At 37.0% G+C, this 26,376-nt stretch overlaps 1 protein-coding gene across 2 annotated transcripts in view; it reads right to left on the reverse strand.

Moving 5' to 3' along the window:
* Positions 1 to 26,376, reverse strand: part of LOC126819191 (ADAMTS-like protein 4) — a 65,137-nt gene that overhangs the window by 11,806 nt on the left and 26,955 nt on the right. For both annotated transcript variants that reach the window (XM_056100561.1, XM_056100560.1), the window contains 6 exons: positions 5,930 to 6,131; positions 4,073 to 4,245; positions 3,220 to 3,582; positions 2,293 to 2,605; positions 1,310 to 1,439; positions 362 to 566 (listed from right to left, as the gene is read on the reverse strand). In XM_056100561.1, coding sequence (XP_055956536.1) covers positions 362 to 566; positions 1,310 to 1,439; positions 2,293 to 2,605; positions 3,220 to 3,582; positions 4,073 to 4,245; positions 5,930 to 6,035 — 1,290 coding nt within the window. In that variant the 5' untranslated portion in view covers positions 6,036 to 6,131. The remainder of the gene's footprint in view (positions 1 to 361; positions 567 to 1,309; positions 1,440 to 2,292; positions 2,606 to 3,219; positions 3,583 to 4,072; positions 4,246 to 5,929; positions 6,132 to 26,376) is intronic.

The following is a 26,376-nucleotide window of genomic DNA, read 5'->3' on the forward strand; positions in this document are numbered from 1 at the left end:
ATATATAAAGAGAGAAATGGGGTTTAACGTCCACTCGACACAAACTAGGTCATTTCAGGACTAACACATGGTTCAATTTTATTTCAATAATTCGCTTGCGCATAGGGGTCTTTAGCAGTGGGAGGAAACCAGAGGTCACGGAGAAAACCAACGAGGTTGGACAGGTGACCCTACTCCGTGTCAAGTACAACCGTGGAATCGAAACCACGCCAGTTGACTCAATGACAGATGGTATGATACAGCATGCACCTGCTAACCATCCGGCCATCCAACCCCCCTTGCCAGCTAAGAACACCACACTTTTGTTTTGTGTCCTGAAAACCCTAAGAGCTGGAAGAAAAAGGTGTAAAAATTTACTTACAGTACCCCATGATCCAATTTTCCATTCAGCACATCTTCCCATCTGACACTGCTGAGCTATGGCAGGTTTTTCATCCACTTTACATAAACTAGCTGATACAGACAGTTCTAGAGTTGCCGAGATTTTCTGTTTACACTCTAATCTTCGTATCTGTGTTCCCGATCCACATGTCACACTACACGCAGCCCACTCATCAGCATGCCAACTAGAAATACATATCAAATACATAAAAATCATCATGTTAACAGGTCTATATACAGATTTGGAGAACAAGGACTATTGATTTACCCAGGAGAGCTGGGTACCTGGGAGAAAATGGGTTGTTTTTTTACCCAAGAGAACAAGGGAAGTTTACGTAGGATAACCAAGTGCTGTTTATTTACCAAGGAGAACACAGACTGTTTATTTACCCGAGAGAACAAGGACAGTTTATTTACCCGTGAAAACAAGGGTTGTTTATTCACCTGGGAGAACAAGGGTTGTTTATTTGCTTGTGAGAACAAGGATTTTTTCTTTGCCATAGAATAATAGTTGTTTATTTACCAGGTAGACCAAAGGTTGCTTATTTACCTTGGAGAACAAGGATTGTTTATTTACCCGGGAGGACAAGGACTATTTATTTACCTTTGAGAACAAGGGTTGTTTATTTACCTGGGAGAACAAGGATTGTTTATTTACCCGGGAGAACAAGGACTGTTTATTTACCTTTGAGAACAAGGGTTGTTTATTTACCCGGGAGAACAAGGATTGTTTATTTACCTGGCAGAACAAGGGTTGTTTATTTACCTGGGAGAACAAGGGTTGTTTATTTACCTGGGAGAACAAGAGTTGTTTATTTACTTGTTAGAACAAGAGTTGTTTATTTACCTGAGAGGACAAGAATTGTTTATTTACCTGGGAGAACAAGGATTGTTTATCTACCTGGGAGAACAAGGACTGTTTATTTACCTGGGAGAACAAGGGTTTGTATTACATTCTACTTGTTGCGACACAGGTTTCTGTTTGGTCTCACAGTTTTCATCTGTTACTGTAACCTGGGTATTCTTTAGAACACAAACTACTAGAGTCTTTTGATATCCTATAATAATAATAATAATAATAATAATAATTGTGGGATCAAATCAAACCTACAAAGATCTGAGGGGCAATACTTGAACTATTAGTGCAAACTTAACCCACACAGCTCGACTCATTGACAGACCTTATGATATAAAGCGCAGGAGTTAAACAATTCGCTCAACCCATTGTATATGTCAGAAACACAACCTGGAGCTTCATTCGAGATAACTTAATGTAAAATATTTGAAGAATGCAGCCTTTTGATTGGCCAAGTGCTCAAATACAGCATGTGGGTCAAGCACTGTATAGAACTCTAAAGGAATGGCAATAGATTATCAGGTCACCAAACGAAAAAATTGACCCAAAATCTTAAAATGGTTACGTGTCCCGATAAGCGGTTTTAGCGTTCACATCCAAACGACTCAATATTTTGAGCTGAAATTTTGAGACAAGGTAAATACGTACACCATTCTTCTAGATTTTGGCGCTTAAATTTCATACGTACACAGACTTTTGTTTCTGAGGCTGTTAAAATCGGGATGGTCCATTTTATGGTTCATGAATAAGACAGGGATTGGGTGGCCAAATGGTTAAATCACAAGGTCTGCCATTAAGTCAAGTGGCATGGTTTCAACTCCTCGATTGTCATGACAAGGAGTAGGGGCGCCAGTCCATCCTTGTGGGTTTTCTCAGGCTTATTGAAATAAAATTGAACAGTATGTTAGTCCTGAAATGACCTAGTTTGTGTCGAGTGGATATTAAACTCCATTTCTCTGCCTGATTGCCACAACAAATGAAACGCTGCACTGGTTTTAAATTTATTCAATCAACAGTAAAACAATATTGTTGTCGAAGATAAAATACAATCTAACCTCCACCACATGACTCAGAACAATCGCTGAAACCAGAAATCTTCCACTCGTATGAGTTATCTGCTCTTTCTTCAGCGAACGAGTTAGATCTTTGAGCTGCCAGGTCAAAATTAGGTTTATCGACTCGTTCGTAGGTATTGGCTGTTAGTGCTGATCGTGAGTTATAGTTGGTGTAACCTCGATTGTTCCTGTATGGGGCGATGTAGCGGGGACGAGGTGCTACAACTAAGGGACTTCCGCCTCTCTGTCTACCAGACTGTCTTTGTCTACCAGACTGTTGTCTCTGTCTACCAGATTGTCTTTGTCTACTTGTCTAAATATGAAAAAGATACATTAAATTCACATAAAAATCAAGTCTTAAAACTCAAAAGATTATGTTGAAAAACCAATTGTATGCCGCTTTGTCTACAAGACTGTCTTTGTCATCTAAATATTAAAAAAGTTCACATAAAAATCGGAATGAATGAATGAAACAGAGTTTTATGGCACGTCAGCTCCAACCAGGCTATATTGCGCCAAACATATGGTGAATATAACAAGACAAATTAAAACATTATCACAGAAATGTATTCATATATGTAAATAAAAACAAATATCACAGAAAGTGTAATTAAAACCAAATATATCAAATCCTTTACATATATAAATATTAAAAAATAATATATGATAAACTATATACAATTAAAATTTTGAATAAAAATTTGTCTCTTTTAAAAATGTCAGAACTTTGCTATATATCTCTGGTTGGGAAAATAACTGACATACTGACTGGCAATGATAATATTTTGATCTCTTCAGATTCAAAATATGTGTTGAACAACACATATTTTGTCGACATCGTCAAATAACAAGCCAGATCTAATTCATCCATAACCATTCTTCGTAATTTGTTGATGTTTGTAAAAATTAAACAATGACTGATCTTACCTGCGTATAACTAGAGCCACGCCCTCCTAATGTGTCGAAACCATATCGTATTACAGGAGTCTGAGGTAATACAGGTAAATTACTACCTCTCCCTAAACTGAACTCCTGTCTGTCATGAGATTCACTAGGTACTTCCGATCTGTCACTTACTCTATTGGGATTTCGTTCACCGCTCGAGGTTAACTTAATTGGATGATTGCGATTATAAATGGAATGCCGGCTATCTTTTCGATTCTGTAAATGATGTCTGTATCCACGATTCGTAGCACCGATTAATCGGGACCCTTCATACGGTGTAAAAGGGACATAATTTGGTAAAGTAAACTCATAGGAAATACCTGGATTTTGGTTATAATACAGCACCTGGAACGATAAATTTAATCTGATCAACTGTTTCGTTACTGGTCACTATGGGAAAGAACTTGTTGTACTACATATATCTACATGTATATATACACCCCCTCCCCGTCTTCATTGGGGATCTCGGTGGCTAAGTGGGTACGACGCTGGCTAGCTAGCCTGGAGGTCAGGAGTTCGATCCCTGCATTGGCCGAGAAAGTTCATCCAGATTTTCCGGCATGGTTCTGCCTTTTCAGTGATGCATGACATAGGTTCTTTAACGTGCACAGTGTACATCCATCCCAATGTGCACACAGGATATCAATTTTTAATTCCTTCCGAACCACTACATGCTCTTCCTTGCCAGACCATGACAAACTTTCACTGCCAACTCCTGCACCTAGCTTGGGACCTATTGGTTAGATGAGGCAGTGTCTTACTCAATAAGCCACCGTGGCTCCTTGAAGTACAAGCCATTGTAATCATAACAAGAGATCTAGTGCACTATTCTTACCTGTACTACAATAGTTTCATTGGTTGGACCTTCTGTATTAATACATTCTCCTGGACACGAGCCACTGTTAGATTTATAGTATGAGAATACTGAACCAGCTCCACTATGCTGACCAGGGGAACTAACTCTCCAATACCCATTGATAATTCTAACACCACTCTTTGTCTTTATAGCTGTAAGTATAACCAAATAACATCATAAACAGTGAGGCTGATGTCCCCCGCTGAATTCTCAAAATAAATAGATGACACATATTAAACAATAGCACATTTATTTTTTTCGAAAGTATCAAGCAATCAAACTGATTATCAACTATACACTATCGACCAATGAAATTGCTTAGCTCTGCTTAGATTTAGCTCGAAATGTTAATCAAGACATTCACCTAATAAGCATCTACATCAAGTTTAAACATTCTACATCAATTAAAAGCAGAGGTATTATGTTCCAAAGTCTTGACCAATCAAATTGCTTATCGGTCCTTAGTCTATGCAGAAAATTCTCATCATCGAACTTAGTCAAGGTAATGATATAATGAATCTATACTCGGTGTTTTATAACTCTCACTTAATTAAAACTAAAGTTATCGTGCCCCAAAGCATCAACCAATCAGATTGCTTATCTCTGCTTCACCTAATGAACACCTACACTAAGTTTGAACATTCTAACTCAATTAGAAGGAGAGTTATTGTGTTCCACAGTCTCAACCAATCAAATTGCTTATCGCTCTGCTTACCCTCAGCAGAAAATGTTCATGATCGAACTTGATTGGCTGACCCCTCATTTCAAGCAGAACGCGAGTTAAATAACAACGCTTTCAGATCCAAGTGTAGTAAAGACAAGTAAAATCGAAATTTTGAACCATAAAAACGAAACGAAATTGGATCTGTTTTAATCAGATTGGACAGATGGATGGACAGACAGACGAACCCATTTTTATAGTTCCCTGCAAAGCATGGAAATATGCCAACACAGCAGCTTTTCAGAAACAAAAACTTGAATGTTGACTGAACTTGATAAGGGTACTGTATCTTTAAAGTGATGACAATTGTATACTTCGGTTTTCTGTTCCATCCAAATGTTTTACTTTCCCGCACTAACTGAGCTAATGAATAATGGGCAGGGTCTTTAACGGGATGACAATGGTATATACAGGGACTTAGGTTTTCTGTTCCATCCGAACAACTAGACACCTTTCCATACCAGTCCCGCCATCCTGCACCACTGACAAGGAGAAACCACTCCGTCCCGCACCACTGACAAGGGAACCACTCTGACCCAGGGGTGCACAATTTCACTTTTGAACCACTAGTTCATGGGCAGGTGTCATGACAAAATTTGCTAGCCCTACAGAAAAATACACCTGCCATCAATGACCTGCACCACTGACAAGGTGAAACCACTCTGACCTGCACCACTGACAAGGGAAACCAATCTGACCTGCACCACTGACAAGGGGAAACCACTCTGACCTGCACCACTGACAAGGGGAAACCAATCTGACCTGCACCACTGACAAGGGGAAACCACTCTGACCTGCACCACTGACAAGGTAAACCAATCTGACCTGCACCACTGACAAGGGGAAACCACTCTGACCTGCACCACTGACAAGGGGGAAACCAATCTGACGATTGGAAACCAGACTGGAAAATCCTGAGGAACTTTTTAGCCCCATGTTCACAGGCCTTGCAACAATTCCATTGGTTTTACCCAGGGCCAGATTTTAAAGGAATAGGCTCCAGAGATTAAGCGCAAAAGGTTTGATTCAAGAAAGATGATTGTCTTTATGTGGACCAGACATTATCTGTAGCCCATGTCCCTACAAAATCTTAATCCAGATCTGATTTTACCTACCTAAATAATTTCTGCTTCGTCCCAATTCTGTTATATTCACTTTACATGCTGGTGCCGGAATTTCCACGACTGGATTATAAGTTCCCTTAGACAAAACGGTAACCATAAATATTCCTGCAATCTTTCGACAGGAGTTGGGTTGTTCTTCACATCGTTGACAAGCATTCTGCTGAGCTCTTGTAACAGTTACTAATAATATCAACTGGAAATATAGGAAAACATCATAAATATCACAAAATTACATTTACGTTAAAGAGAGAGAGAGAGAGAGAAATGGCGTTTAACATCCACTCAATTTCTTAAATTGGTTGGCTTGGCTACCAAAAAAACATTTGTGTTGTTTGTCCAAATCAAAGAGAAGGAAAGATAGGGTTGCATCATAAGGTCTGTCATTGAGTCAATTCGCTTGCGCATAGGGGTCTTTAGCAGTGGGAGGAAACTGAAGGACCCAGAGAAAACCCATGAGGGTGGGTAGACGACCCTACTCCTTGTCACGTACAAAAGGAGAATCTAAACCACGCTACTTTAAACCATTAATGCAAAAACCATTTTTTTAGTCAAACTTCACAAAGAGATATATATCCTCTGATAATTTTCACAGATTAATAACAATATTGTCACTTTAACAAAGACTGGATGCAACTGTTTTTTTGTAAATTAAACATGCATTATGCAAGAGCTAAATCTGCCTATTGCAGGTCTTTCTTTAGGCCTGAAATGTTATCTAAATTGTTAATTAGACATTAATTAACTGATCCAGGCCTTAATCAACTCTCGATGGCATCAGATTTCTCCAATATTAAATAGATTAGAATGGTTCAGCGATACTTTGATTTAATCAAATACGGAGGACCAAGACTTAGCTTCGATCAACCAGTACGGTGGTTGAAATTGTTGCACACGTCTGTCAAACCTTCAAAGGCTAATATCTATTCGCTTGCAATAGAGTAATTTGAATGAAATTTTCAAATTATTCATTTTACATCATTTACTTTCGAACTATTATAGCAAGAATGGCTAGTTCTTTATCTAAATCTTACATAATGTATCTTTAATAAATTGCTACTTTAAACCATTACTGCAAGACCCACTTTTTTTTATTCAAACTTCAAATTTCACAAAGTGATATTTATCCTCAGATAATTTGTGGTAAATTTATCGGTTGGACAATTTCAAGGTATTTAATTTTCTTAATGGAGAAAAAAAAATCTTTAGATGTGACATGACAATTTTCCTAATTGATGTGCGGACAATGGCCGAACATGACATGTAATTTGTCGTGGATGTTCACATACTTGTTATATAATATTTTCTTTGAAAGTCGATCCGTTAATATCGTGTCACCAATTTAAAATGACGAGTGAGAAGGGTGTCGAATGCGGCACCTACATGGAGAATGACAGATTTCAGACAATTTGTTTATTGTTTACTATTTCGTGGGTAAATATACTTTGCATTGTAAGTAAATAGTGGGGACAGGTAGATGACTGGTCGTCTGGATGAAGAGGAATTTTTGAAAAGTTACGTAATTACGTGTCATAGCTTATCACAACATTGGCTTCATGTTTTTTAAGTGTCATATATTTTGAATAAATTCTTGAAAAATATCTGAATTCATTTCAGCGTTCTGCTGATTAAAGGCACAACATTCCACAACAGGGTCTAGTTGTTTGAATGGGACAAAAAGCACAGGTTCCGTACACATTATTCTGATGATTAAAATCACAACTAAAAGGCATATATAGACTTTCAGACCGTACCAAGATTTTTCTCTTCAAAAGTTCTGTGGTTTCCCCTTGTCAGTGGTGCAGGATGGTGGGCATGGCAAGGATTTTGCAGCGTGGTTCCCCCCTGTCAGTCGTGCAGGACGGTGGGCCTGACAAGGATTTTCCAGCATGGTTTCCCCTTGTCTGTGGTGCAGAACAGAGGGCCTGGCAAAAAAACAAGAGGTCTTGTTGTTTGGACAGGACAAAAAGCAAAGGTCCTGTGTATGTTAGTGTGCACATAAAAAGTACTATTGACAGTTTGATGAATTTGATCAATTCTAGGCAGAAATGCCACTGTAGGGGCAAAATTTCCCTCATAGCACATTGCATGGTGTATGCCCATCTTCATTTAAATTTAATTAAATTTGTACAGAAAAGTAGAACGTTAAACCTCATTTCATTTCATTTCCATATAGTTAGTACGGAATGGAAAAAAAAACCCCTAAGAGTCTGGGACATATTAACATATCAAACGGATTCAAAAAGTCTTCAGAAGTTTGTGAATCTTAATTCTTGTCTTTTTCATTTAAAACTTCAAAGTAAACAGGCTTCAAGCTCAATAGAATCTTAGCTTTATTTCAAAGATTTAAAAAAAAAACCTCAAAGCTGTCTCTGAGGGGAAATCTGTTATAGAAAATGATTGCTGCCTTCAGGATAATGGGATGTGACTACGATTTATTGTTAATTAGTTGCACACCACACTGCAGAATATCAGGAAGTCGAGGATCAAAAGATCACAAAAAAACATTTAGTTTTGTAAATGTAGAATTGATTTCAAGTGTTTCTCCAGACTTATATAAATACTTGTGCATGAGGCTGAAGCAATTTAATTTTGAATTCTTCGTGGTTCTTTTTCAATAAAGAAATAGCCAATGTCTAATCCCATGGACAATGTTATGTTTGAACTTTCAAAACATAAAAAAAATATTAGGCATTGAAAGCCTTTGAGAAGAGCCACCAATTATACATGTACTTGGTTTTTAAATCATTTTTCCTGCCACTGCCCCACGAGAAATTGGAAGCAGAATTTTAACAGATTTTGTCGAAGAACAAAACTTCAAATTGGAGTGTCCTAAAATATAGACAAACTCTATAATGCAACATGTGCACTTCATGGTATATTCAAACATTTAAAACAATATTAATACTGGAGTAGTACACGCAAACAAAACCAGTAGACTAGACAAACTAACAGACATTGCAAGCTATAAACAAACAGGCCATATGCAAGATACACCCACATTTTGCAAGACATGGACAGAGAACAAGTTTAAAAAAAGCAATTTTTTGTACAATCATTGCTCATAATCCAGGATGCTATGGTCCAACATGTGTCATTATTAAAAGGAACCAAGATCTTTGGGATATATACATACATATATTTCAAGATTCATCAAAACTGAATAAAATTTGTGACTTCTGGAGTGTCCAAAAACTAAAAACATGACTTTTCAGGGACCATAATCCATGAAGTTAAGGTTCAATACATGCCAGTATCTAAGAGAGAGAGAGAAAAATGGGGTTTAACATCCACTTTACACAAACCAGGTCTTTTTGTGACGAACATATGCTTCAATTTCATTTCAATAATTCGTTTGTGGGTAGGGGTTTTTAGCAGTGGGAGGAAACCGGAGGGCCCAGAGAAAACCCATGAGGTTGGACAGGCGACCCTACTCCTTGTCACATACAACTGGGGAATTGAAACCATGCCAGTTGACTCAATGACAGACTTTATGATACACGATACACATGCTAACCTTTCGGCTATCCAACCCTTCAATATCGAAAGGAAAATCTTTGGGATATAAACCTATATTTCCAGTTTTATCCACAAACAAAATGTGAACGGACATGAGTGTATAAAAATATCAAAATCAAATGAATGGATCCAGAGGCCAGCCGTAAGCCACCACTGCGATGTACAGTCCCAGGCATGTGCATGGTACAGACTTCACTCAAAATAGTGATTTACGAGAAAGACGCAATAATGTGACCAGTCTTGACAGTGATTTTCTCTTTAATGGCGTTTCCTGATGACAATAGTCTGCCAGTTGTACACAAGGGCGGATTTTGAATGTGTCGAATGCGGCACATGCCCATCCCCTTTCTCGATCCAGTGGGTGCACTTTAGAACTGAATTCTTGTCTCAGATCACTTGAAATGGAATTTCCAGGCTTCTAGTTTTTGAAATTTTCCATGTGAGGCCACCTGGACTTTGCCTCCTGTGTGCCCCCCCTTGGTCTCTGGATACGCCGTCGGTACAAGCAATGTCTATGTTTAACTGGCTACTTAATTTAGATCAACAACAAGATGAAGTATTTATATATGTGTGGTATATATGTACATGTATGTGTGGTATGAAGTCAACCAGGTATGACATGTTTATTAACAAATAGTTTAACATAATTTAAATTCTACACATAAATCATGTTTATACTACAAATTATGCTACTATATATAGTTTTATATGTATCTAAATTTACTGGTGATCAGAGGTTTGATGGCCGAGTGCTCTTACACTATGTCTGTCTGTAGATTATAAATTATAAGCTCTATTAGATAGGTACTTCATTTTCCTCCCACTTCTAAACAATCTGAATAAAACACACATCCTATTTCGTTTCGTTTTTTATAGTTTTATTTGTCTTTACTACACTAGAATCTGGAAGAGTTGTTACATAACCAGCATTCTGGTTGATGTGAGGGATTAGCCAATGAAACGGTCTGTTACAACGAGTTTTTGGTGGGTGGTGCACTCAATGACAGACCTGATGATGTACAGCACGCACCTGTTAACCATTCAGCCATCCAACTCCGTAATCTTAACAAATTTCTCTGTTTGTCGCTACAAAACTCACTATACGGGGATATTTATAATAGTGCAGTATAAATCCCTGTTGTGTTTGTGGGGAGCCAATATCATTTATATCAGAACATAATATATATATATATATATATATATATATATAATAATCTTATCATACGGGGATCACGTGGTTAAGTGGGTAAGACGCTGACTCGCTAGCCTGGAGATCGGGTGTTCGATCCCTGCATTGGCCGAGAAAGTTCATCCCGATTTTCCGGCGTGGTTTCCCCTTGTCAGTGATGCAGGATGGAGGGCCTGACAAGGACAGCTGTCTAGTCGTTCGGATGGGACGAAAAACCGAGGTCCCGTGTACACATTGCATGCACGTTAAAGATCCCTTGGCAGTTGGAATTCGATATAAGAGTAGGCCGTAGCGCCACTGCCCGGGCAAAATTTCCCTCATAGCACACTGTATGGTGTATGCCCGTCTTCATTAGCCTAGGTTAGGAGCAGAACAGTAGGACGTTAAACCCCATTTCATTTCATTTCATCTTATGATACCTGTATTAACCCATGTCATATTAGTTATATACAATATACTTAATCACACTTTTCATACCTTTTAAATATTTCAAATATTTCAAATGTTTATAATTCTTGAATCAGGTGTTTACCAATACCTGGTCAGGTATATGTTATACCGTACTTATAAACAACTTCAGTGACAATAAACTAGACTGCTTAAAGGGACATTATTAGGTAAGATTAGATAAAGAGCTGACAGTTCTCGCTACAATAGTTAGAAAAATAGATTAAGAAAGCAAAATATGCTGTAAAGTTCAGTCAAATTGCTTCATTCTAAACCAAGATATTAGTGATTCAATTTTAGGCTAGTCTCAATTGTCATTACTACCATTGACATTGGTGTGATAATAAACAAAGTCTTGATTATCCATTTTTACGTTAAAAATGTATTCAAATCCAGTAAATATCGCAGACTAGCAATGCCACCGATGGTCTGGATAAGTTAATTAATGTTAGATAACATTTCAGGCCTAGACCTGCAATAGACAGATTTAGCTCTTGCATAATGCCTGTTTAATTAAATACAAAATGAACAGAATGCAATGAAACGAAATATTTTACTTTTCTGTACCGCAGTGGCTCAGTGAGTAGAGCGCTATAAAACACTAGCCAGGCAGTCCAAGGTTCAATCCCAATATTGTCTTGGCAGACAAAGTTCCTCAGGATTTTTCCCTTGTCAGTGACGTAGAAAGACGGACCTGGGAAGGAAAGGCTCTATTTGTTTGGATTGGGCAAAATGCAAGGTCCTGTGTAGTCCTACATGTTGGCATACATATGATTTAGAAGAGATCTAGAGCCCTTTCCTGTCGATTAGATACAAACTTGAGACATTGAATTCTGCTATGGCCCATTCAAGGTAGAGAAGGAAACAAATAACTCTAATCACAACATTCACATTTAATCAAATGAAATTGGCCTGCCCAGGAGCCGTTGCATTGATGTCAATGTTTTGTTTTGCAAAATCTAATTCACAAATATTGTTTGCCTCAGACAATATTATGACTGCAGCCTTTTCATTAGCTAACCTCTATAGTCTACACTATGATTTCAGTTCTAAAGGTGACCTGTGCTGGCAAAATGAGTTGGAATGTGCAAAGTCTAATAATGAGCTACAAATAGAAAATGAAATGGGGTTTAACGTCCTACCGTTCTGCTCCGAACTGGGCTAATGAAGACGGGCATACGTCATACAGTGTGCTATGAGGGAAATTTTGCCTGGACAGCGACACTACAGCCTACTCTTACATCGATTTCCAACTGTCAAGGGATCTTTTACGTGCACGCCAATGTGTACCCGGGACCTCAGTTTTTCATCCCATCCGAACAACTAGACAGCTGTTCTTCTCAGGCCCTCTGTCCTGCATCGCTGACAAGGGGGAACCACGCCGGAAAATCTGGATGAACTTTCTCGGCCAATGCAGGGATCGAAGAACTACAGTCAAGTGAAAATATTGATTTTGATCAAATCTGAGATTTTCACAAAAATGAGTCTATAAATATGCTATCTATCAACCCAAAAGATTAAAATAGCAATAAAACATCTTAAAACACCTTTATTTGGACGTTTTGTAAGAGCACCGTATTCTTAAATCTTTCTTTTTTCGTAAAATTCTCAGCGAAATTAATTATTTTTCTATGCACGCAGCGGGACAACCAGCCAATCTCCTTACGTAATACTTGGCATCATTGTGAAGCCGTGAATTTTAGTTTATAAATATGGTCAAAGTATTACCGATAATCCCAATTTTAACGAATACAAACAAGCTTTAAAGCAAATACAATACGTAAAAATTCTCGGCCCAGACACCCCATGCGATGCATTGTGGTATCGTGGCTGCGTTCATCATTCTATCAAGGGTTCAGATTCGGATTCCATTATGGTACTAAAAAATAACTGTATAACTGTGGTGGCTTCTTGACAATCAAGAAACTAAACTTGATTACCCAATCAACAAACTTAATCTCATGAGCACTAATACAAAAGGTGTTAATTAATTGGCGAAATTAACAGAAGTTATTCCCATAAAAGTTATAATATACAAAACCTATATTACTAATGTATGGACTATTTTCTTTTGTCCTAAATTATAAAACCAAGAGAAATATTAATCGAATAAAAAATAACAAATATACCAACATCATTAACTTGCTTTTTCTCAAAACTACCTTTCTGACTTTGGCAATTTCAAACAGATATAGCTCAGTCAATTTTTGCCCGATTCATACCAACCATACATCATTTTAAAGGTATTGAGGACGTGCACTTTACTGGTGCCTGACTGTAACTCGCAAGCTATTAGAGTCCTTATGTAAGCAGGGGTTCCTAAAATAGTACAGGAACACAGTTAACTGATATGAATTATTTAATATCCAGAATAGAAGTGATATCGTATTCTGGATGACTGGGGTATATATACTAGTTTTGGTTACCATGTATATAAGCTAATTAATCGTATAGAATAAGGTAAAGATAACCCAGTCAATACTTCATTGCTAACTGATATCCTAAGTTAATTGCTAATCCTTTGGAGTCTGGTCTGATCATGAAATGTAAAATCAGTCACTATATAACAGTATTAAGACTGGGAATATCTCAATTTTTATAATTTCATTGCGACTCAATTTGCCAGCACGGGTCACAAATATTTTAATTTAAGTTTTCATGTAGTATTATCATGGAGGTAATTTGAACAAATGTTTTAGCGTGGAGGTAATTATAAGAAAGTTTAACAAAATTTGTTTTTCAAAAGTGTAATTCACGAATGTTTGCCCCAGAGTTGTGGAGTCTGATCCAGTAATATTAAATAATATCTTGACTCGCGTTACCGAATAAATACGACAATATTATGGAATATATTATTATTATATTACATCAATAAATAATGGGACTTGAACATTGTTAATACAGAATCAAATATCGTGATTATTTATTTGGGTAGAAGAAAGGGGAGACCCTCGTGTGTACAATCATAATATGCTTTTATTTCCTTTATTTACAGAGTGAATAATTCAATTTGTCTGTCAGCCATGTTTGTAACATCTGGACTATGTACAGACGATAAAATTTACGGTTTCTTTTTTATTAAAGGAAAGGGACAGCTTCTAAATCTTGAAAACACATTCGGTGACAGGCACCTATCACAAACAGTGTCAATCACAAATTTAGGGTTTGTCAGAAAAAACTGTAAAGAGATAGAGAAATTGGGTTAAACGTCCACTCGACACAAAGTAATCATTTTGGGACTAACATATGGTTCAATTTTATTTCAATAATTCGCTTGCGCGTAGGGATCTTTAGCAGTGGAAGGAAACCAGAGGACCCGGCGTAAAACCCACGAGGTTTAAATCTGACAGATTAATTTTGATGAATGTCCAATTTACAATTGGTCTGTTCTCCCCAATTGTCCTGCAAATGGCCAACGCTATATGTTACAAATTATCTGTAGTCATCACAATGTGAATGATAACTATAAAAATACTGCACTGTATGACATGTTCCACTACAAGCAAACCAATTTATTGTAGAGTCTATATCTGTATTTATTGTAACATTAGTAAAAGATTTGATATTTTTACATGTGGTTTAGTTTAATAAACAGACTTGGATCTCTCCCTCCTCCCTGTACAGCCATTTCCTGACTAATTCTAGTCTTGTTCCATAACCATCAGTCGTAAATTTAGCTGGCACATGCGATACAGTTTAACTGTTTAACACTATAACTTGATACAATTGAAGAATTTTATATTAACGTACATCGGCTAACTTGAGACTAAACTATACAAATTTTCATTAGGACAAATTTTTAGTTCTTCAGGATCTGGGGGGGTTGGATGGCTGAATGGTTAGTGTGCGCGTGCTGTATCATAAAGTCTGTCATTGAGTCGACTGGTGTGGTTTCGAATCCCCGGTTGTACGTGACAAGGAGTAGGGTCACCTGTCCAACCTCGTGGGTTTTCTCCGGGTCCTCCGGTTTCCTCCCACTGCTAAAGACCCTTACGCGCAAGCGAATTATTGAAATAAAATTAAACCATATGTTAGTCCCGAAATGACCTAGTTTGTGTCGAGTGGACGTTAAACCTCATTTCTCTCTCTCTCTCTCTCTCTCTCTCTCTCTTCAGGATCTTGCATGATGAATAACTTTGAGAATGATATTACAGGCAAAATTTAAAATCGCTGAATTTTTCCCATGCAGTGGCGTCTGCTCTGACTTCAGGTGGGTTAGGTGGGTTGGGTGGCAGAATGGTTAACGTGTGCGTGTTGTTTCATAAGGTTTGTCCTTGAGTCAATGGGCATGGTTTCGATTCCTTGCTTGTACATAACAAGTTGTAGGGTCGCCTGTCCAACCTCATGGGTTTTCTCCAAGTCCTCCAGTTTCCTCAAATTGCTAAAGACCCCTACATGCAAGTGAATTATTGAAATAAAATTGAACCATATGTTAGTCCCAATATGACCTAGTTTGTGTCGAGTGGACGTTAAACCCCATTTCTCTCTCTCTGCTCTTATTTCCATTTACAGCTGTGAATGTATCTTCTATATGTACATATTTGTACATGTACCCTCAGTTTACATTCATATTTTTAAAATTGTTATTTCCATTTACAACTGAAATGAAATGAAATGAAATGGAGTTTAACGTCCTACTGTTCTGCTCCTAACCTGGGCTAATGAAGACGGGCATACGCTATTTATATTTCATTAGCCCAATCGGTGCAGAACGTAGGACATTGAATCCCACATGTACATTTTACAAATTACAGAAATAACTCCAGTTGAGGGATTATTAACCCCACATCTAGTGTGCATGCACTATATCTCATTGTTTAGTAAGTTCAGAATTTAGGATTATTTCTCATCAGTTGAAATCAATCCTTCCATCATGTGTGCATGCACTATATATAATTATTTACAAAACTCCAGAATTTAAGATTATTTCTCATTAGTTGATAAAGGGCTGCTGACTGAAGCCAATCCTTCCATCTAGTGTACATGCACTATATCTAATTGTTTACGTAAGTCCAGAAATTAAGATTAAGATTATTTCTCATCAGTTGATAAACGACTGCCACCTGAAATGAATCCTCCCATCTTGCGTGTATGCACTATATCTAATTGTTTATGTAAGTCCAGAATTTAGGATTATTAGTCATCAGTTGATATAGAGCATATTCTTGAAGCAATGGCCCGAGGAATCCCTCTCTGGCCATTGCTGGATTGTCTCCTGATACTTGAGCTTTTGAGGGAGTGCGTCTATATCTTCCTATTCAATCAATTAAATCTGAAGGGAATCCTGGAATAAATACTTTTAGATAGTTTACTTTACACAGTCTGTCAGAGTGTTGCTAGGGGATTTTATTTTTAAGGTCATATGACATTGTTCTGTAGTGATTTATATCAGAGTTTTATTTTATCGTCTAATAAATATTTGTTTTACTGACTTCCGCCACCCACAAGGTCAAAAAATTTCTCTTATATTTTCCTGATTAAATCTTTTATAATCGGATGCACACCCAGTAAACATGTCGCTGCACCCATGTCAACAATAAAAATTAGCAATGAATTTATCTCTGTACAATTTATTAATGTTTAGGCACCTCTGCTTGATAGTCAAATTGTTAGGTCACATGTCTTTTGACTAGAATGAAATAACTATTAAAAAGCATGTGCACAACGTCATCTGAGTGGTGTGATCACAATGGCATTTATTAAATTAATATAATGGTATTAAGATAGCTTGCCAGGCACCAAAACATAGGCCCACAGCAGCTAAATCGTCTGAGCGGTCGACAAGCGTTGTCACATATTTATCCTTTTGTAGGTAATTAGGGGCATTTAATAGACAATTTCATACAGATAACATTATAATTTTCGTTGTTTGAGGGTTCACAAAGTTCTAAAAACTAAAACAAGGGCCGTAACTCTGGAAGTAATCTACAGCAATTGTTGAAATTCAACAGGCTTTTTCGTTTTACTAATTCAAATAATGCAGCATATAAATTTCATACACATCAGATGATAACTTTTGTCATTCGAATGTTCAAAAGGTTCAACAAAGTAAAACAAGGGCCTTAACTCTAGAAGTAATTGACAGAAATTGCTGACATTCAATAGTCTTCTTCATTTCACTAATTTAAATGATACATATGAATTTCATACAGATTGGGTGATAACTTTTGTCGTTCAAGCGTTCAGAAGATTCAACAAAGTGAAACAAGGGCCATAACTCTAGATGTAATTAACGGAAATTTGCTGAAACTCAATAGGCTTGTTCGTTTTACTAATTTAAACGATACATATAAATTTCATACAGATTGGATAATAACTTTTGTCGTTAGAGCATTCACAAGGTACAACAAAGTGAATTAAGGGCCATAACTCTAGATGTAATTAACGGAAATTGCTGAAATTCAATAGGCTTTTTTGTTTTACTAATTTAAATGATGCATATAAATTTCATACAGATCGGTTGATAACTTTTGTCGTTAGAGTGTTCACAAGGTGCAACAAAGTGAAACAAGGGCCATAACTCCAGAAGAAATTAACGAAAGTTATTGAAATTAAATAGGCTTCTTCATCTCACTAACGCAAACAAAATATATCAATTTCAAAACAATCAGATGATAAATGTAGTCTGTAGAGTGTTCACAAGAAATTGTGGACGACGGATGGGGGCGACGGCAATATACGACCACTCTATGTGGGCATATAAAAATCATAGATAATTTACAAATATAAAAATGAAATAAAATGGAATTGGGTTTAATTAACACCCTACTTTTCTGCTACAACATGGGCATACGGTTAGATCTATTTGATAAGGCCAACTTCAAGTTTGGTCAAAGGTCACAAGATGTAAACAGGGCTATTGCTAATCCCAACCATAACCCTAACTCTGCACCTAGCCCTAATGTTAATCCTAACCCTAACCTACAATGTCGCCAACAATCACGTCCCTATCCTTATTTACATCTCAGTGACCTTGTCAAAAATTGAGCTGGTCTTAACAAATAGAATTAGCATTGGGCTAACTAGTAACTGACATTTTGAACTTTGTTCAGGAAAGGTATTATATAAATATCAATAAAAACATAAAAAAAATCCCAATATGGTGTTGTGTCCCAAAAGGTGGACAGACAGACAGACAAACCTACTTTTATAGACCACCATTAGTGCCAAGGATTGAAACTTCACCAATTGTTTCAATTACATAAATCATGATCTAAAGTGCACACATTAGCTAAATAAATTTAAGCCGAGCTCACAACCTGCCGTAAGTGTTTTGATATGCACGGGTCGTAGGGTTTGGTTACTTGGTAGCTCGCAGACCAGCCGCAAGGAACCATGTGAAAATTTAGTATGTGCAGGACCTAAAGTTTATACGGTCAGTCTGCGATCTTCTACAGTGCCGAACACACCCAAGCAAGACGTAAGTCTCACGCACAGGATGACTAAAATTTCCCCCATAGTAGTAAGGCCAGTCAGCCATCTTCTAAGGTGCCAAACACACGCAAGCAACGCGTAAGTCTCATGCACAGGGGGGATCACATGGCTAAGTGGCTAAGACGCTGGCTCGCTAGCTTGGAGGTCGGGTGTTCGATCCCTGCATTGGCCTAGAAAGTTCATCCAGATTTTCCAGTTTGGTTTCCCCTTGTCAGTGATGCAGGACGGAGGGCCTGACAAGGACAGCTTTCTAGTCGTTCGGATGGAACGAAAAACCAAGGTCCCATGTACACATTGGCGTGCACGTAAAAGATTCCTTGGCAGTTGGAATTCGATATAAGAGTAGGCCGTAGTGCCGCTGCCCGGGCAAAATTTCCCTCATAGCACACTCTATGGCGGATACCCGTCTTCATTAACCCAGTTAAGGAGCAGAACAGTAGGACGTTCAACCCCATTTCATTTCATTTCATTTCATTTCATTTCATTTCTCAAGCACGAGATTACTAAAATTGCCACCGTAGATCGCCCATAGTAGCGAGCACAGCGCGTTGTGAGCTAAGCTTTAAATATAGGACCACACATACCATACTATCTCGTATCATCTGATGATATATGATGTCTTTCTTTATAACAATAAAATTATATCCGGTTACACACTATATTACAAAATATACCTGATATAAAAAACCCTGACACAATACTAATTACAGTTTTTATTAGGCTATACATTCCAGTTATCTGATGTTTATCAGTAATTGGAATGAATGAGAGAAAATTTAGTTTTTACAGCGAATTACAACTATCAAGTTTTTTATATACATGCCAAGATGTACATGGGACCTGCATTTTTTGTCCCACTAACATGCATAAATAGATGCTGTTCCTGTCTACGCCATGTTTTCAGTCGTTTAACAAGACTTTGTGCCACAGCACACGAATTGATGTCAAATAAAATGGGGTTTAACTTCCTACATTTCTGCACTGACTGGGCTAATGAAGACAGGTATATGCCATATTGTGCTATAAGGGAAATTTAGCTCAGACAACGGCGCGCAGACTGTTTAATGCGCATGCCATAGTTTTACATACGTAAACTGTTAAAACAAAAAATGGTGTTATCGTGGAAAAAAAAAAAAAAATTGTGTCAGGCATCTTAGTCTTGACAGAAAAAAACTGGCCCCCGGCAAAGTGGAGCCAGTCAGAGCAATGACTGCCAAGTATGTTTTAATAAATCTATGCAAGCCAGAACAATTTGTCATCATTGATCCCCCTTTAATTATCATGCTAATTTAGGAATTCTCAGTTTATTTCATTATGATGTCACTTCCTGTAAACAAACACTATTTTTAAGCCAAGCAATTTAAAGATACATTATACTAGATAATGTAAAGGGAATTTGCTGAAAATTTCAGCCAAATTGATCCACTCCGATTGAATTTTCGGCCTAGCCTCAATCATCATTACTAAAGTCGGTACCATAAAAAAAACATAGTCTTGATTATCCATTTCATGATTAAATTATGAATGGAAGTCAAACAGTAAATCGAAACCTAATCCAATAAACATCGCAGGCTAGTGATGACATCAAGAATTAATTATGGTCTGCATAAGTTAATCAATAATTTAGATAACATTTCAGGCCTAAAGAAAGACCTGCAATAGGCAGATTTATTGGAGTTTTCAAACATTATATTTGAGAAATGTGGAGTTTTTTTAAGATTTAAAAAGTTTCAGATGACCATGATATAGTATGCTTAAATGAAAAGATGATAAGACTTAATAATCAAGAAAAACATTAATGGAAGGATAAATAAATGATATAAATAAGTAAAGATCATCTTTGTAATACGATTTTCAATAAAATTCCTGAAAATAAGATTCTGATCAGCTTTACCTTGTAAAAGATCATCAACATAGTTTCTTCATCTTTATAGCATGCTAGTTTGTTGTAAATGTCATAAAAATTACGATCAAATATCGTTAATTAAACAATGCATGTTTTAAAAGATCATCTCTGTTATAATCTTTGGATTTGGACCAAGTTTGCAATTGTGGCGTAAATAACAAATGATTGTTTATGATTTGTTATTTGTTATAGAGGTATGTCATTAATTGGCTTGATGTCATTCCAGAATGTTTTTTGGGGTATTACACTGTATATGGAAATTCCAGGGATTATAAATAAAGGGGAGTGGAAGCTTTTAGTGGTTCTTTCCCACTACAATAGACATCGCTACAGAGAGAGAAAAGGGGTTTAACATCCACTCGGCACAGGCTAGGTCACTTTAGGACTAACATATGGTACAATTTTATTTCAATAATTCTCTTACATGTAGGTGTCTGTAACAGTGGAAGGAAACCAGAGAAAATTCATTGTCTCAATGACAGACTTTATGATTCTAAGGTACACAAAATAGACAATATGAAGTAAGTTTGGAACTAACATATAGTAGTTCTTTATTTCATTAATATGCAGAGGTTTTGAGGCATAACAAGAGAAAACCCCACTTACTGCCACTTGCCATTTTACAATATGGGCAATCACATTATCATTCAAACTGGTGCTCCATTCATTCCACCATATTGTAGCCTCAATTATCAAATTTGGACCACAGAGGATCCAAGAGACTATTTCACTGAGCGGAAAGTATTTGAATCAAAAGTGAACATTCTGAAACCTTTTGACCATTAAAATCCTTTTAACCTTAACTCAATGCGTAATGGCACTGTATGACTCCCAAGCTATTGCGGAGGTCATTGAACACACCAAGGACTCCCAGATGAATGAAATAGTTTCTACTCCCTTTGTTACATTGCCCTGCATTGATATTCTTCCACTGGTCTCTGTGTGTTTTTCAACACATTGTATGTATTATTTGTTAAGTGGGAATGCTATGATAATTGGTTTGCTGATATTTATATTGTAAAAGATTGGCACACACTACAATAATCGCATCAAGATGATCTTTGAATTTCTATTTTAATACTGCAACTAAGAATAATCGTAATAATGGATCAGTTGAGAATACCCAGTGAGGATTTTCTAGATGGGGTTGGAGGGGTCAGGCCTCCCCAAGATAATAATGTTCAAAAATTATCAGTGAAATAGGAGATCAGGATAAGGAATACAAATAATTGGGGGTTAGGGAGGGGAGAAAGAGTGTTAGGGTGTTTTACGTCGGTTAGGTTGTTCTCACATAGAGCTGGTTATCCCTGTTTGCCAATAGGGTTTTATGAGATAGAGAGTGTGAGAGAGCGAGAGCGAGCGAGAAAGAGGGAGAGAGAGAGAGGGAGAGAGAGAGAGGGGTCATTTTGGGACAAATAGATGGTTCCAGTTTTCTTTCAATAAATCCGTTGCAAGTAGGATTATTTATCAGTGGGAGGAAACCGGAGGACCAGAGAAAACCCAGCCCTATTTCTCGTCACGTACAAGCATGGAGCTGAAACCACGCCACTTGACTCCATGCCAGACCTTGTGATCCTAGGGGATAAACTTGCTAATATGGTTTTATGAGAGAGAGAGAGAGAGAGAGAGAGATTAACCACTCCATACAAACTAACATATTTTTGGACAAGAAGATAGTTCCATTTTTCATCCAATAATTCGCTTGCAATTCTCTAATGTCCAAGTAAAATTCTACTTATTTGAAATAGTACATTATACATGAAACCTCACAAAACACAATTACCAAATATTAATTTCAAAACGGCCAAAACATTAAACCTCATCTGATTCCATGTTATTGTCTGTTACTTTATTCCATTATATTGAAAGGTTAGACTATAATAGCTAATAAATATCAATTGATGTCAGTCTATGTTTTACATTGGAACCATAATAGCTGATAAATATCAAATCCTTTTAACTTAATGTTTTACATTAGCAGGTTTGATACATTCAACATGGCGGCAACAACAACAAATATAAACAACATTTATATTTTTAAAGAGACATTCGGCAATTTGATTAAAACACAGATCCTATTCTTTTCCTTTTTTATAGCTCAAAATTTTGTTTTAGTTGTCTTTACTACACTAAGATCAAGAAGAGTTGCTATATTACCGGCAGTGAAGGATAAGCCAATGAAACAGTCTGTTACAACGACTTCTTGGCGTGCCATGCACGGAACTGTGGGTAAACCACTAGAAACGCCAACGCTCATTGATTAATCAATGTCTGACGTCATAGGTCAAAAGCCGCTCGTACGACCCCTGACACGACCTTCAAGTACAACTTGTCAGATCGTCATGCAGTGTAGGCCATCGAAAGTATAAAAAAATGAAACAAAATATAGATCTGTATTTTAATCAGATTGAGACATTCGGTTCCTTTTAAGCATTAGATTCCACGTTTTTATTTGTTCATTACAAAATGGCACCCGAAACAATATGGGTACATGACTTGTGTACTGATTATAAAATGTTAATTGTGTCTTAAATATTGGAAATTAGGATCTTATAGTTTCATGACGAGATAACAACATCAATATTGATTGAAATTGATCAATATTGAATTCTAATTTGTGCTTTTAATTTAGAATATTATGGGAAATATTGAGTTAGAGACTTAGCTCCTTTAAAGTAACATTTCCCTTTAAATCACCTAAGTTACAAAAAATATGTTGTCATGCATTTTTTTATATTTATAACATGTGTAGTAGAATAAACTGGTTATTATCAACGCATATTAGTAGCACATTGCGTGTGTGTGTGAAATAGCTTTATTTAATGTCTGCTTAAACTGATGTGATATTGTCGAGAATTAGTTGCACATAAAAACGGTAATTCTTATACAAATGGCATTAAAAGAATTATAACACTTATATGTTTTACTCGACTGATGACTTTGCCTGGTATTTACACACTCGGTACAACAAAGTATGGGAGGACGATAACAACACAATTTAACATAGTTGAACTCTTTCTATAAGACAAAATATTACTTCAAAACTCTATCTATAGTCTATCTATTCAATTGGCTAAATAAATGATTTGTAGGCATGGAGAAGCGCATTTTTCAACAGTCAGTCATACAAAATAAAATGAAATGGGGTTTAACGTCCTACTGTTCTGCTTGGGCAAATGAAGACAAGATCAGTCGTACAGGTTTGTTATGTTTTAATTAAACACACAGCTACCCATAGAGATGGAGGGTTCAGTTTCATGTATAATCTTTAGTACTGACTCTTAACTGATCAACACAATCTCGTTTATAGCTGATTGATTGGAATACATTAACCACTGTTAATAATTCTCATTATAAAGGATTTCCAATACTCATAATTTTTATTTGGTATTATTTCTTTCAGAAGTTAGTTCAGCTGACATTAGGAATGTTATATACTTATTATTGGCACCTTCATTATATTATGGATCCGCCATGGCTCGGAGGTCCCACTGTTGGCACAGAAAGTTTCTCTGAATTTCCCATTTTCAGAGGTTCCAGACAGAAGGCCTAGCAAGCAAAAGCATCTAGTTATTCGGATGGGACAAAAAAACAAGATCCTGTTAACATACAGGTTTAAACATAAAAGAAGCTAGGCATGTCTCTCATTTTCCATAATTTAAACATTTTTAGGAACTAGGGCAAAAAGGGTTGTGATGGTAATCCCAAATGCATCCCTTTCCCCTCCCACCACCAAATATTCAGGATCCGCACATCACTTTCTCACGTTGAGTGAAGATTAAACATATTATATAAACTGTACTATGTATTGACATTTAAAGGAATTCAAATTATGCAAGTAGTAAAATGTGTATTCAGTATAACAAGCAAGCACCTGCTCTCTCTCTATATATATATATATATATATGTGTGTATATAAAGATTAAAGGATTTATTTATAAAAAACACATTTTATAATTTATACAGGTGTTGATTAAATACCTTATCTAAAATAACAAATTTCTAAACCAGCCAGATGATATAAAGGGAGTGGAAGCTCATTAATAACCATTTCTAATTCAAAAGATAGCCATGTACAGTGGCTTGGGGGCAGGGGAGCCATAAGGACAAACTGATTAAAATATAGATCTATAATTATTTCGTTTCGTTTTTTATACTTTCGATGTCTTCTAGTGGAAGGTTGTGTCAGGGATCATACATGCGGCTTTTGACCCTATGACATCAGACATTTGATTAACCAATCAGCGTTGATGTTTGTAGTTGATGTTTGTAGTTGATGTTTGTAACTGATGGACTAGGATTCTGTGAATTTCAGGGGGTTGGATGGTCGAATGGTTAGCGAGTGCATGCGCGCTGTATCATAAGGTCTGTTATTGAGTCAGCTGGCATGGTTTCGATTCCTTGGATGTACGTGACAAGGAGTAGGGTCGCCTGTCCAACCTTGTGGGTTTCCTCTGAGTCCTCCGGTTTCCTCCTACTGTTAAAGACCCCTACGCGCAAGCGAATTATAGAAATAAAATTGAACCATATGTTAGTCCTGAAATGACCTAATTTGTGTTGAGTGGACATTAAACCCCATTTCTCTTTGCACCAACCTGGCTTATGAAGGCAGACATCCACAAGTAGTGTGCTATGATGGAAATTGGGCCACAATAGCTGCGCTATGGAGGATAAAAAGAATTTCTGCGGCTTTTCTATCCCCTTAATTTCAACTCCCAGTATAAACTAAACAGATTAGATAATAAACTTTTGTCTGTTTAACCAGATGTGTATATTTGCATAACTTACCTAGTGTTTATGGTAATTGTATAGTATATATACATAGCATGTATATGTTAATTGCATAGAATATACTTGCATGTATGAGTTAATCATATGCATGCTTGTTAGAAAGTTATGTACATACCTCGAGAATAATGTCAGGTAACACTTGGGGTATAGAGTTTAACCCTTTAGCATTTGTAGCTATACTGCTTGAAACTAGTGTGTGCGTGTATATGTATGGGGGTGGGGGTGCTCGAATGGTCTTATGATAGTCATGAAATGGCCTAGTTTGTGTCAGTGGATGTTAGACTCTCTCTCTCTCTTTCTCTCTCTCTGTCTGTATAGAGTTTAACCCTTTAGCATTTGTAGCTATACTGCTTGAAACTAGTGTGTGGTGTGGTGTGAGTGTATGGGGGTGGGGGGTGCTTGAATGGTCTAATGATAGTCCTGAAATGGCCTCTCTGTCTCTCTGTATAGAGTTTAACACTTCTGCTTGAAACTAGAGTGTGTGTTTATGGGGGTGGGGGTGCTTGAGTGGTCTAATGATAGTCCTGAAATGGCCTCTCTCTCTCTCTCTCCCTCTCTCTCCTACTCTCTGTCTCTCCCAAACACAACTCTTTTGAGTGGAACAGACTGTCTGAGTTATGAAAATAGCATTTGCGCTTTTAGGAACTAGTACATGGTGCTACAACAAAGAGCTGTGCTGAGATTTTCTATGGATCAGTAGTTCAGATGATTTTGGACTGACCCAAGATATAATGCTATATCTTTAGAGTGGTCAAAACCACATAAATAGCTGGAATAGAAGACAAGAGAGGAACTGAGATGGTCTAAGGAACAGTAATTTGAGTTTCAGATGGTTTCAGACTGTCCAGCTAGGGGCATCCTCATTATCCCCAGTGGCCTCCTTCCATTCCATTCCACTAACCTCTGCATTAATTCACGGAGGGGACATGTATTCAAATTATCAGCTCTTGTGCTATTTTTATCAACCAAACCCATAAGTTGTTAATTGCAAACGAAGTTGACAAAGGGAAGTAACTCTCATCATGTTGCAACAAGCTGCCATATTGTTGTGAACATAAGACTGTTTGTAAACTGTTTTTTGATTGGTTCACAGACTCAAGCTATGATCAACCCATAGATTAACCCAGGATATAGTGAAGTAGAATGAATGAGACC

The sequence above is a fragment of the Patella vulgata genome, chromosome 4, assembly GCF_932274485.2.
Source record: "Patella vulgata chromosome 4, xgPatVulg1.2, whole genome shotgun sequence".
NCBI classification, from domain to species: Eukaryota; Metazoa; Mollusca; class Gastropoda; family Patellidae; genus Patella; species Patella vulgata.